Genomic DNA, 14,759 nt, shown 5'->3' with positions numbered 1-14,759 from the left:
CCTACTGCAATACTATTACAAACAAGGCCCTTAAAACACAAACTGCTCCCAGCTGTAAAACCAAAGTTCCAGCAAAGCGAGAACTTAAAAAAAAAGAAAAGAAAACTGAATGGTGGGAGAGGTTACTATTTTTGCCGCCCCGCCCCTAAACCTAGTCTGGGGACCTAGGCATACCCTAGACAGAAAGAGCACGTTGTGCTGAACAGTCTGGTGGTGGTCCCACTGTCGTAGGAAGAGAAAAACACAGGAATTGGGAGGTTATACACAGTCCTGTGTATACCCTCCCTGAACTTAAACAAAAATATACAAGGTACATAGTTTTGATAAGGGACCGCCCGTCACCAATTCGGAAGGGTGTGTGTCCACAAGTCAATAGACATCTCGGAAGGTCAGGAGCAAATACCTTCACTTACCATTTGGTGACATGCTTCATCATAGGGCAGTGCTCCACATGCAATGCCTTACAGGCCTCCAAGGGGCTCTTTACCGGATATCTTTTGATCAGAACAGCCAGAAAGTGCGTGGAATGAAAAGGACCAGAATAAGTGCAATTGCCCACTGTCTTAAGACCACCACATGCTGAGTTATGAGCAAAAATGTCTTAAAGAAATGTCCGGCAAAGCATTATGGGGCGAGTTTCTGGAGTGCAGTGTATGTTGTAGTATTGGTTCTTCCGCTGTGCCAGGAGAGCCGCTTTGAGGATTTCTGAATTTGTTTCAGTTTTAAATGCTCCAGTTTGTACATTTTTCAACTGCTAAACTTGTAGTAGCAGTTTAGCTAAAGTGCTAAAGTGGTAGTCATGTAAGGTGCTCCTACGATAGTTCCACTACATGAAACTTCACGTCCTCATGTAAAGCGCTCTTCCGATCGAGTCTGCGCTATGTGAAACTTTTAAAAAATGATTAAATAAAAATTAACTTCCCTCCAGCTTGCAGCCTTTATGGGCTGACACGAAGCAACAGTGGCATGCCCACAACAAGGAGGAAACAACATACGGCTACTCAGCACGAGGCAAAAGAGAAAAGTAGTGCGCCATTCTAAGATATGTTGCCGATCAGGCAATAATCCATGTAACAGAGACAGTCTCCTAGGCGGTAACAAAGCAGCCTCAAGGCGAGACAAACGTAAAGCATTTACCCACAAAAATCAAGGGCATTTTGAAAGACAGGCCAAGGGGTAAGTGATGGGCGTGAGATGGGCATGGTGCAAGCCCACAGATGCAGATTACATGTCGAGGGACAGTGCTTGCACGCTGCTTAGGCTAAACCTAAAAAGAAAGAAAAAAGAAAGCATGCCACTGCCTAACTGTCTTGGCCGTATGCTTGCAATTTTTGGCAGAAAGTGAACACACTGCTGGCTCTGAATTGCTGTAATCTGAAGATGCAGTTTGAACATACTTGTCCCTCGGAGAAGTAGGCAGTATTGTATTGTTTTTATGGTCATGGAGCTTAACCAGTGGGAGTCCAACGATGACAAAGACCCAACGGGACAGCTATCCATTTAGCTCCCACTTGTGAGTACATGATGAAGCCAGTACTACCTCTCTAACTGAACGTTCTCGACTTTCATCATATTGAAAGAAAAGGAAGAGGTGTTCTGGACCAGATATCCGTTTGTTAGGCCAATGGTGATGAAAAAGAGGACAGAAATGCAACATAATTTATAGACTTGTTTTTCCACTGCAATGATCTTCACCCGAAATAGTAATATGTGTTCCCTTGTTTACTCAACAAACCCACAACAACAGAAATGCTGCAAGAGCCTTTCATTTGCAGTTCTGTCCCTTATATGGAGTGGCAGTCACAATGGTCTTATCCTGGGTCTCTAGAGCAAACCCCAGGTTACTGGAAGCTACTTGTTTCACCGCTCTCTGGAGCATGATATTTTGCAAGCATGCACCCTATCATCCTCACAATGTCTAATGTCTAGAACAGCCGACATAAAATGGAGCCCTTCCAAAGTATAAACACATCATCTGCAAGGGTTCGTTGAATACTCCAGAGTGCGCTCTGTTGCAGCGAGTACATCGGAAGACCCTTATCCGTCATTCCTCTGAGAAGGTATTGAAATGTAACTCTTGGTGGTGGTGTTTGGTTAACAACAATACAAAGAAGCAAAGTGGTGAACACTGAAGAAGCTGCATGCCAGATAAAGGGACGGAAGTTGCATTGATAAAGCTGGCACTACACTAAGTCGGAAATGCATTCTGTGGTTTTCCTGAAGCCGACTTTCTACTGAATGGCAATCCATTTGGTCGAAAAGGACAAAGTTAACAGTGAATCAGTTATTCTTGGCCTGCATACATTTTTTCAAGCTCCAAAGTGGGTGCCCTTTAGCAGAGATGGAACCACAAGCAGATTCTTGAAGGTGTAATTGCAGTGTTCAGTTGCTAGTAGTCCACCAGTTTAAGCACCTCCCACTTTCCCTGCTATGGAGTACAAGCTTATTGGTAACCTTTCTTTAAACTAATAAACTGCCTATTTTGAGACGGTTGCTTATGTGTATAGCACAAACCTAGCTGGAGATAACACAATACTAGAAAAGAAATCAGGGCACACAGGTGCAGTTCGAGGATGTCAGACTGAGATGGGGGCAGGTGGGTTCCTATTATTAGGGGAGGTAATGTACCATGAAGAGGCAGATCTTCAGCGTTTTTTCCAGACATGCTGGAGGGTTGAGGCGGTTCTGCTGTGGACGTGGCGATTGTCCCGTATCATGGAAGCCTCAGCAGATGAAGTCTTCAGTTTTTTTTTTTTGTTTTTTTTTTTAAATAGGTCTGGCGTTAGTCGAGACATTTTGATTTTATTAAATAAATATATTGCTACAAGCTTTCAGCCAACCCTCTTCCCCACCCCCTCAAACAATAAAGCTTAACAAAAGCCATGGCAAAACAAGGGTTACAAAAGCCAAAAGGTTGGCAGCCGACACCAGGCCTATTTGCTTTGCCAATATTTACTGCTGGTTTCTTTCTTAAACCTTTTAGCCTCTAGTCTGGCAATTCCATGGCTTCTGGGTTGCTGGAAGTTGTCAGCTTCCTGGTCAGCGAAGGGTATGCTGGTTTTCCAAGCAATGCAGTTGGTTTAGAAAATGTTGTTAGTTTTTAACAGGAGCAAATAAAGTTCACTCAGAGATAAGATGTGTTTAAAGGCTGCTGTGTTCTGCTGGCCACTGAGCGCACCTCAGCCTCTTTCCACCTGAGAGGACTAGAGCTTGCACTCGTTCTAAAATAGGTTTCAGGAAAGATGACTCGCTTTTTTCACAGGGCAAGTGGGATTGGGCACGACTCAGTCTTCGTTTTCATAATGATGTGGTCTTTTAAAGGCAATGTTTGAAGATGCACTCAAGTGATTATGCACAGGCAGTGAGCTGCAGGTTGGATACATCTAAGTTCAAGTGAAAGAGCCACAAAAGCCTAGATGGTTGCTTGGTGCTATTACTGTATAGAAATATGGATCTTCAGTCTATCAGGATAAGTTTAGGGAGGAAAGATGAAATGTAGTCAAATGTGCTTCAACAAGCAAACAACAGCTTGCTAAGATCACAACCATCCCACTGTCAGAACACGAGCCCACCAAAATGTTACACTTCGTTTACAAATGTCTTCAGACATTTGACTCGTTATCCATCACCTGCACAAAGCACTTCACATCAGGGAGGCAGTCGTCACCAGACTAAGCTGGGAGACTTCTGGCAACTATGACACTCAATCTTGGGATTCTTTATTTCCTTGTTTGGATACCCCGAGGCAACTTATTTGGAACCAGGCTTCATCCAGAGTTCAGTTGCCTGCTTGAATACCTTGCACTCAAAAGTTGAGGGTGTGAGGTGACCACTAGAGCACTGATAAATGCTCTCCTCCTAGCGGAGTCGTCAGAGCCTCAAAGGGCAATATATGAAGTGCTTTGCAATTACATTTTAATAAGATGCAAGAATTGTTTATCTAATTAGTGTTGCCGTCAACTGAGTCCGGAACTGCAAGATGTAGATCTTTGCACAGAAGATGTACGAGTAATTATCTCGATGATCCAAGGGTCTTGCGAGAAAGACAAACTAGTTTTAATTGCTGTGGAAATTGGTACAGTGAGCTAGCTCCAGAACTGGAAAAGAAAGCATAAGCACACTCGCAATGGAGGAAAAAAATGTTATCAAAGCTGTTGGTGCAGGTCTTTACATGAATGATGGAATGGTGAGGAACTAGAGTAGTGTAGAGGAGACTAAAGGCAAATTTCCATTTCTGCAATGAATAAAGCATATAATGAAAAAATTAACAGCAAGAGATTTAGGAAGCCACTCTAGCTCATCCATGACATGAGCCACCCTTGGAGCAGCTTACTGTTAAGCATGTTAGCACGATTGGAGTTTGTGCTTGGACTAGTTCAACGCATGTTCTTGTAATGCAGAACAAATACAAGCCGGGATGTGAGCAAAGGAGATGTCGGTACCGAAATAGTCAGATGAAAGGAGATCACAAGTATTAAAGAGAATGCAGGACCACTTCTGCCATATAGATTTGAGGGGTGGGAGAAGTGGAAAACAAAGACTACTTATGTCACCCTCCACGATCTGGTGAAGGAGAGGAAGGCAAGGTTGCATATTAAGACAGAGAAAGTGGGTCACAGCCAGGAGCCATATCAGCTGAACTGTTCATTATAGCACAATGAGCTTGTTCCACACCCTGCACCTCTTTCTATGGTAGTTGTCAGACAGCACTAACACTGCATACCCTGGCGAGTAATAACCCATGTCTCTGCCTATGACAAACATCAACCAAAGAAGTTGCAGGTTTTCTTGATTTGGAGAGGAACGGAGGATTGTGAATTTCTGAAGCTCAAACTATTCCACAGCGGGCTTAGCTATCCACTTGAACGACAGGCTTTGGCTTTTGGTAAACCTTTCCTTTTTAATGTATACAAGGACACATTTTCATAGGTTATAATACAAATTAGTCAAATTCACATGCTGCTCACAAATGCCAATAACACCCATTTCCTTTTAAGACACAAGAGGAAAGACAAGGAATGACTACAAGATGGCAACTTTCATTTTACATTTCTCAGAGAACGAAAACCAATCCCAGAGTGATTTCATATACCAATTTTCCTGAATCTACAAAACGGTGTGTAGTTAGGACATTAAACGCGTAAAAATCTATGACTGAGGAGGTACTCCCTCCTGGGGAAAGGAGACTCCTTATCGCCTTCACCAAACCTAATTACGGGGTGGTATCTCCTACCATGGCAAGATGGGTCAGATGGGCCATGCAGGAGGCGGGCATTGATGCATCTTGTTTTGGCTCTCACTCAGTGAGAACAGCTATGGCCTCAAAAGCCTTATCGGCAGGAGCCCACCTGGAGGACATTCATAAGGCTGCAGACTTGTTCTCTGACTCTACGTGCAAGATTTCTTCAAACCAGGTGGGGGGGAAGCTTTGAACTAGCCTGATCCTTGCCTCCTGTCCGGGCATAAAATGATTAATTTCCTAGCTATCGTAACACAAAGTTTCAATTCTATTAAGGACACGAAGGCAAGGATTAGCCCACCCAGACAAGATACTGCCCCCTCCCGGTACAGGTACAGTAGCAATATCTCAGATGGAACACTGTTTTACTTGCAAGTAGAAGGTTTATGGCTGCAGTATGCTATTATCAAGGTATACCAATGTTGCAAGTGCCTATGTTCACTGATGTCATGCTATGTCTCTGCTTTCTTAGTTCTTTGGTCATTCCAACACCATGGGGCTCATAAGTTGATTTTCCTTTATCTCAGGTACAGAGTCTTCCAAACAGGAGGGAGAACCACAGGGGAGGTTGTGTTCAGAGGAAGAGAGAGAGGGAGCGTCGCCATGAGGTTTTGAGGAGCGACCCAGACCCAGGATTGGACGTTCTGTTCAGCATCCCCATAGGACTGCTGGGACAAAGTTTATTTGTTCAAACTGATTTTACAGTTGAAATGTTAATCTTTGAAGGGCTGCTGTAGCACTAAAGCGTGGAAAGTACAGCCTTATCCTCACCTCTGTCTCTAATAAAATTGAAACTTCCCGTTATGATAGCTAGGAATTTTTTTTAAATCCATTATAGATTATTCAGATTGTATTATCTGATTCATGCTATTTTTGTGGCTTGGTTTGTAAGTTAGACTAAATTTGAATCTATTAACCAATTGGGAAAAGTTAAATTGTACACCTGTTCTTACAAAACATGCTCTCTTTCAGTGAAACACATGTAGTAGACTCATTTTGTTCTATTTACCTGCACAATTAGGCTGCCTCTTCACAGGCCAGTTCAATCTTCTTTCTATTCTTATTTCCACAACGATCTCAACATCTGTCTTTAAACGTTGATAATTATCTGTCGGGCTGATGTGCTGTCTTGCTACATCTTTCTAGTCATCTTTAAGCCAAGGTGAAGATTCTGCTTAGCTATGGAACCCTGAATCAGACAGAGAATTTCACTGGTTGCAGAACCTTTCACTAGGGGAAGTCACTGACATATGTGACACTACTGTGCCAGCGATTGCCCTACAAGTTTTTTGGTCAGGGGAAGGGTTGATGTGAGCAGGCTGCGAATCCGAAATAAGGACAAAGCAGGCTTAGCTGGCTTCCTTCCTTTGCTCATTTAAATAGATGAGCCTCTTTCCCCAGAACCTCCAGTTTTCTTAGTGTTTGCCCGCACAGCACTTCCGCTGTGCTTGCAAAATCTCTTGAAATAAATATAAGATTTCAAAAGGGGCTTAAAGCCGTCCTATTACTTACCATTCCGTTGACTGGCTGCCTCTCATTTCCTTGCTTACTATTGATTAGTACCTCCTCCTCACCTCCATCTTCTCCTGTGCTTAATGTCTCTGTTCTGCCGTGGAGCCTAAACCATGACTGCTTCCACAGCAGGCTCCTGCAGCACAGGCACTATAAAAAAAAATAAAAAAAACGAAAAGGGGGGTGGGGACAAAAAAACTTTTCTACATGCAGCCCATAGTTGCAAACACCTCCTCCTTGCTGCAAAACGCTCAGTGCTCTTCTGTGAGCCTGGATCTGTGGGCTTCCCACTAGGTGCTCCTTTAAAGGTAAGAACTGTCATGCCTGTTGCATCAAGTACTTTTTTTTTTGTTTTAACTGTTGCCATGCCTTCTGTAAGAGGGCATAGTACTGCAAGGTTTCCCCATTCCCGCATATCTTTCTGCAAACCGGATGGTGCCTTTCAACCGAGTTTTGAAACTGCTCGGATTCCCTTGAGCTCTTCAGACCAAAAAAAGTAAATCCAACAACCCTTATCTTTCTTTTGAAGTTGTTTTTATTTTACACACTCAACCCAAAGATATTGGAGCGCTTTCCATGAGCACCACTTACATTACACACGGGCACTTTTTTGTAGGCACAGAGATATTAAACTATTTGCACAAAATCACAGGATGTTGAGCCGACCCAGAGAGCTATTAGCATTGTAAACTCCTAACCAGACTTTTCTTGCTACATAAATTGAAAATGAAAAGTAAAACAGTTCACGTAAGCAAGCTGATTCAAAGAGCCATACCATGAGCATGAAGGAGACACAAAAGAAAAAAAAGTTTGCTCGCAGTCAAACATATCGGCAAAGTGCAATTAGCCATTTTGGGTCAATGTCCAAGGCAGTAACCAAACCGCCTCAAGAAGGGACAAACTTAAAATATTTGCCAATGATAACAAAGGATTTTTGAAGGGCAAGCCCTTGAACGACCGTTAGTGAAGGGGTGGGGTGGGCATGGTTAAAAACACAAATAAATAACAACATGTCGGAAAAGCAGCACTTGCACACCGCTATCCTCAACCTAAATAGACTTGGATTTGCACAAACATTGCGTGCCTTACACTGAAAGTCACATCTGCAGTGGTATCATGGTGGCTTGTTGTGCTTGAGCAGGTGTGGGAATATGGGTTGGGATGGATAGACGTCCTCCTGTACCAGCTATTAATTCACAAAGATAGTGTTACCGAAGCGGTCTCTATTTTTTATTTTTTCATCTTTGAAGTCCAGTCGATGTTCCTCACCAAAACACGTGCACACACACCAGTATTGTGACAAAACGTTCTTCCTCTGAAAGGAAATGGTACTTTAACTTGTTCCCCCATTTAAATGGGCAATGCCCAACATGTAAAAAAGCACTAAAAAAACTAAAAGTTTGCATTGGTGAAACCTATTGGCTTTGCCTAAGCTTGTTCTAAATGTCAACAGGTTCCCGCATTATTCTTTCATACTCCTTCCCAGTCTACACCTGCGGCGAGGTGCATCCAGGAAAGTGTCAGATGGAGTGAGCACAGGAAAGGGGTCCACTTAACCTCAGTGTGTACAATAGCATGTTTACTGCGGTTAAATCGTCTTGCACATCACCTTTTAAGCAACCGTCCGAGATATGTAAGGGATCGCTGAATCTCGGGTGGAACGTCTCCTTGAACAGAGAGGAGTCCCATATGGGTCAAAAATGATCAAAGGGAGATAGGGATATGCAATTAATTTTTCTTTTGACCCAGAATTTCCAGTACAATGCCACAAAGGAACCCCTGTCAAATCTATGCTGTCATCTTGATGTAGTGCTATTGGTACCCACTAGGTAAGATAAATGTTGTTTGAACAGAGTTGTTCATCTTCTGGCCATTTACTGGCAGAAGGATGATTCAGGATTCAAACAAGTACCAATAGACTCCACACTGGTTAGCTTAGAAGCTCCCTGGGTCTTTCAGAAGCGTTAAAAAAGGAAATCTACAGATCATCTTTCCTCAGGACTAATTATGTCAATGCAAAGCTTACACATGACCCACACTCTCCTGTGAACGTCCCTGTAGACATTTTTAGGGTCGAGACTGCATCGCATGCGCTTTAGTAGATAGAAAAGTGCTCGGAGCCTCGTCCATGTTACGTCAGTGTCTTTCATTGGTTCGTGGGCTTGCCTTTCAAAATATGCTTGCTTTCATTAGTGGAAGGCCCGCATAGGTTATGCCTTTTCCGGTGGTTAGCCCGCCTCGAGCGCAGCGACCAAGTACTGAAAACATGAGAGGCTCGTTGTTTCTTGTCAGGTTTGTGGACTACTTTTTATCTTTTTTTCGCAGCGCCATCTCGCTTGGCAGAGCATGATCGACCCGGTTACACAGTTAATAGCACTTTTGCCGGTTATGTACATAATTGCACTTTTGCCGGTAGGTTTCACTACGAGTGAACTGTAGCAGCGCGATCACGCTCTTTTTTTGCATTTTTTTCTTTTCTTTCAACCTGCATGCCTTCTTCAACTCTCTGTACGAGTGAACTGTAGCAGCGCGATTGCGCTCTTTTTTTCATTCAATGTGGCAAGAAAAGTCCGGTTGGGAGTTTACAACTACTAATAGCTGTAACTCAGAGAAATGCAAGACCCTATTGCATTGCAAATGCTTGTTTACACTGTATTTGCACAACCCTTGCGCTGCTTTACAGCCATTTCAAGGAAGAATGGAAGTGACAGAAACCAACGTAAGGGATATCATCATCAAAGACAAAAAAGGTCATTTGTAGAGTTCCTTTGTGTGCCTGTCAGCAGAGTTCTAGTCACTCTGTCAGTAGAAGAAAATGACTTGAGAGATGGGGCATGCAACGAAGGTACAGAGGTATGGGACAGTGGAGGGCATTGCTTGATAGACAACTTAGGTTTTCCTACTGCTCAGCAATGGCATCGTTTCTGATACTGTACACTCAAGGGCAATGTATTCATTAGCTGGGACTAAAGAAGGCAAAATGTAATACATATTATGAAATTCGACCCACTCACTACACTGTACACGTTATAAAAGAACCAGTGACTGAGAACGGAGCATCGTAGTATTTTACATAAATTACAATGAAAACACTGATGCTGGAACACAGTAAAATACCCATAAAACGTAATCAGTGGTCCTCCAGTGATGTTAGATGTTTCACAAGACAATCTTTAACTCTTACCTTATCATTCTCCAGGGATGCCAACTCCACTGCCTTTTGGGCTAAAGTCAGTAAATTTGCTTCCTGGGAGATCCGCCTCCTTCTCCGAGTGCTCTGGATTACTCCACCTGTAATGCCACCAATATGACCAGCATCAGTGGCGTTCACCACTGTTTCTCCTAGAGAACCCCGCACCTCATTGCCTTTGCCATTCTGAGGCTCATGCCGTCTTTCCATGTCCGGCTGACAAGGTTGCTGGTGACCAATTTTAACTTCTTGTCCACTCAAGTGTAGCTCTGCCTGACTGTGCTCATGATTCTCTTTATGGCCTGGCACCAAAGAGGGATGTTGAGCCTGGGTCCCTGGATGCTGCTGCCACTGAGGCATAAATGGGTTGCTTGCTTGTACCTCACCAGGATTGCAAATGGGAGCTCCATCGTTTTTCGACTGGGGTAACACTCCTTCTTTGGAAAGTCTGCGGGATCTCCTTGGGAATGAGATCTGCGATTTTGGTAATACCATCTGTGGGTTCTGTTCTGTCAAGGCTTTCAGCATCCCCTCATTTCTCTCTGCAGGTGCCTGTTGATATTGCCCCATCATATGCATCTGGTACTGTGAAACCCCATGACACTGAGCCACAGAAGTGGCCTGTTGGCGGCTGTAGGCTTGTGCAGCAGCTTGTTGCTGCTGTTGTGTTGGATAGAAGTTTTCAAAGAGCTGCATCTGAGGGAGGGCTTGTGTTTGCTGTGGAACAAACTGAGCATTAGATGAGGCTGGTGTTTCCTGGAACGTGTGAAACAAATTCGGAAGTGGAAGTCCTTGCTTTTGGCCCTGATGGCCAAAAGCAAGCTGAAAAGGTTGCAAAGGTAGTCCCTGACTCTGCTGCTTCTGTTGCTGCTGCTTGTGCTGATGTTGCTGCTGCTGCTGTTTCTGTTGTTGCTGAAGTTGCTGCTGATGCTTCTGGGCCTGGTGTATTGAATTATAATGTGCCTGCTGCATTGCGAGAGCCTGTTGCTCCAGCTGAGCTTTCTGGGACAGCATCTGCTGCACTGCATCTCCATACATGTCCAGTTGTGTCACACCACCCCCTTTCTCCTGACCCCTCTTCAGAGCCTCGTGGTGATTATAGAAATCGGAAATACTGGTGGGATGGGACCCCTTTTGGCCAGAGCCATACATCAGGTTATGGTTCCACATTTGTGTCGGATGATGCCAACTGGCATCGTTCCTTTCAGGAAGTCTGTTCACCAAAACGGAGTTCTGCCACTTGTCGGGAGCTATCTGCTGAGGTACCCTTGTTGGCTCTCCCTGATCACGGGAATATATGGCCGAGTTCTGCAGCACATGATTACTGTTGGCGGCACTAGAAGTGACTCCCTCAGCCTTAGGAAGCTCTGAAGCTTGGGAGGACTGCACGGGACCCCGGTGACCAAACAAATGTTCCTCCTTCAGTTGTTGCTCTTTGGGCTGAACGGGAAGACCTTGCTCATTGAAAAATGAGATCCGCTTCCCAGTTCTTTTGTTCGAAGCCTTCTGCTGAGCTTGGAGATTCATGTCAGTCCACCTGATGTAGTTCCTCCAAAGTTACCATACACAGGCAGCTTCACTATTGTCTGCTGCTCCTTCTGAGAATTCAAAGGCAATTTACAAAAATAAGTCTTTTTTGGAAAAAGAAAAAAATAAATTTTAGTCTAGCTATCCAGGAACATAAGGGGTTGGGGTTACTTCCTGTCCGTTCTTTGTCCGGTCTCTCCAACTGTTTGATTATTTTCTACATCTGATGATGAAACTGAGTTGTCAGGTTCGAAACAGCTGAAAGTGAAACAAAAAAAGTGTCAGAAGTATAAAAAACAAATAGAAGACAGCGTCCTAGCATAAGTACATACGTTTCGAGATTGTTTAAATACGGTTGTTTATCTCATTGAAAAGTATCATCACCTTGTAATTAATTATCCAGCACGTGCAACACACATCGAAGCACACATTTCAATGCAAGGGAGCTACCGACTGATTGAAAGCATACAAAATCTTATTAGCAACAGAGAAACCCAGAAACAGCAGCGGAAACGCTGCTTGTGTACTATGACTAAGCGATATTGTAATGCAACACTTTGTTGGAGCAGCTCTAGCCAACCAGGAGGAGGGTGACAACACTTCCTAGCAATACTGCGCTTGGTAGAACCCATCATATATTTGCTTTTGGCCATAGTAGCACTGAAACATGGGGATTAACCTCAACAATGCAGGCGACAAGGTTAATTCTCTCTATAAGTGGCTACAACCGGATGGTTAGTGCACCTGCAGGCGCAAGCCATGAAAAAAATCGCAGCTCCACAACCGGTTGCGAAGCAGCCCTCTTTTCCTACTGGGCTGGGTGTAAAATTTAAACACCAGCAGGTGAGTCACAAGCGAATTACGGCTCAGCTTCTGTATCCTCGAGTACATATTTAAAAAAAAAAAAAAAAAAAAAACACACACAATCTGCAGAAAATCCTGGCACATTCTAAAAGCTTTTTGGGCGATTCGTCGCGAGAGTTTTAAAATGCATAGACATTCTCTGCCAATAAGATAAAGGAGGATGACATCAGTTTTTACAACACATTATATAAACGCCTCTTTCTCCGTCCATCTGCAGAAAAATGCAAATAAGCATATGCGAGGGAAAACGGGTTCTCGTATTTGTGTTTTATTACTTAATGTTTCTTAAGAGTGACATTATATGGCATCTTTCAAGAGCAGACTTTTTCAATCGCCATCTATCTAGCATCTGCAAAATGTACAATCGCCACTTGTGTGGCATATTACTTCAAACGGTAGAAATCATAAATCTAATTTTATCTTCCGTACACACAGTTTATTTAACGCGCACTGGAGTAAGAGAATTTAAATGAATTATAAAATGTTGCAATGGTCGGGGTGCATGACTACTGCTCATGTGACCAATTCCCGGCGTTTCCCTTTGACACATTCAGCACCATAGATGCCTGCTATAAATTACCACGGATTACTAGGCTTTATCAGATTAGGCCCCTTTTTGTTATGCGTGCACACACAATTCCACACTGGTGCGTTGTAAGTGCCTATATACCTTAGTCGTTATTCCAATTATATGTCACACACGTCCCCCCTCCCCACCACACCGCCAGACGCTGCATGCATCCATAATGTGATCGTCCTCCCACCCCCCAAAGTCATCACGAATAACATGCAAACACTTCGCACACAGGATCAAAACAAAACAAAAAACAAAAAACACCCTTCCAACAAAACACCCTACAAGGTGAAGCTTGCTATATGCGAGTGGGCAAGAGACACAGCGCCCAACATAGTGGCAGTAAGAGCTATAAAGTATCACCGCACAATGGGACAGATTGATATCTGACTGGAGTACTCCACTCCACACAGTTCTTTCTGAGGCATCGGATGCACCAAGTAGAGACCTTGCATAATGTTTTTTTTTTATTTCCTGAGCCAAAAAGTATTCTGTAAAGTGGGCCGGCCGGCCGCCTGCAACCCGTGCGGAGCGGCTGAGTCACTTCCTAGTCTCCCTAAATTACGCAAATCGCCACCAAGAATCACAGCGCCCGAGTTCCTTGTCGTGGCTGACTTTCGCTTCTGCTTTAGTCACTGAAGCGGCCAGGGTAGAACTGTAGCATCAACGGACTTAAAAATAAGAGACCAGTTTCAACAGTGAACAGTATTTCTGGAAAGCCTTGTCCAAACTTAAAATGACACATGGGCGTAGCACAGGCCCTTGATAGCACTGGAGGGAGGGGAGGTGAGGGGCAATCAAGCAATGAATACTGCGATATATGGGAGACCCAGGGGCCCTCGTCACATTTTGCTGGGGAGGTTCCCGATTTTGCGTTACGCCACTGGCCTGGCACTTGGTGTACACCAAAGAGAATGATGTCGATTGCTTTAAGTTGTTGACTGCAGACTCCAGAGACCAGAAGGCCCAGGCCCCTCCATTCCACCAACGGAGCCCGATAAATGAATTTAATAAATTACTTTAACTGCGAACAGCGGACTAAGATTTTCTACCTAAAGCCCAGAGGTTTACAAGGGATTTAGGGCCAGATGTAGCAAGGCTTTTGCGCCTCGCAAACAGCGAAAATCGCTGTTTGCGAGGAGCAAAAGCCACATTGCGATGCCCATTCCTATTTTGTGAGTCGGTAACCTGGTTACCGACTTGCAAAATGGGTATGCGAGTTGCAAATAGGAAGGGGTGTTCCCCTTCCTATATGCGAGTCGCATTGCGATGCAGAATTGCTTTGTGACCGCAAACGCGGTAGCAAAGCAATTCACAGTTACCACCAGTGTCACACTGGTGGTAACCTATTCGCAAAAGGGAAGGGGTCCCTATGGGACCCCTTCCCCTTTGTAAATGGCTCTGAAAAAATGAAACTGACACGTTTCATTTTTTCGTTTGTAATGCATCTCGTTTTCCTTTAAGGAAAACGGGCTGCATTACAAAAAAAAAAAAAAAAAACCTGCTTTATTTAAAAGCAGTCACAGACATGGTGGTCTGCTGTCTCCAGCAGGCCACCATCCCTGTGAGTGCTGCGACTCGCAAGGGGGTCGCAAATTGCGACCCACCTCATTAATATTAATGAGGTGGGCCTTTGCGACCCCCTTGCGACTCGCAGATGGTGCCAGACACACCATCCTGCATCCGGCTTTGCGACTCGCAAATTGCGAGCCGCAAAGACGGAATTTCCTACATCTGGCCCTAAGTCACACCTAAAGATGCAAAAAAGTATGAATGAAACACCTTATGCGCCCGTGCACAGGGGTCTGTTATCCTCAAAAAAATGTTAGGAACAGACTAAATAAATGAACTAT

General features: G+C 44.1%; 1 protein-coding gene across 5 annotated transcripts in view; it reads right to left on the bottom strand.

Moving 5' to 3' along the window:
- Positions 1-14,759, bottom strand: part of MIDEAS (mitotic deacetylase associated SANT domain protein) — a 588,535-nt gene that overhangs the window by 214,760 nt on the left and 359,016 nt on the right. For all 5 annotated transcript variants that reach the window (XM_069208745.1, XM_069208746.1, XM_069208748.1 and 2 more), the window contains one exon: positions 9,936-11,726. In XM_069208745.1, coding sequence (XP_069064846.1) covers positions 9,936-11,468 — 1,533 coding nt within the window. In that variant the 5' untranslated portion in view covers positions 11,469-11,726. The remainder of the gene's footprint in view (positions 1-9,935; positions 11,727-14,759) is intronic.

The sequence above is a fragment of the Pleurodeles waltl genome, chromosome 9 (assembly GCF_031143425.1).
Source record: "Pleurodeles waltl isolate 20211129_DDA chromosome 9, aPleWal1.hap1.20221129, whole genome shotgun sequence".
Taxonomy (NCBI): domain Eukaryota; kingdom Metazoa; phylum Chordata; class Amphibia; order Caudata; family Salamandridae; genus Pleurodeles; species Pleurodeles waltl.
This window is presented reverse-complemented; position numbering and strand designations above follow the sequence as displayed.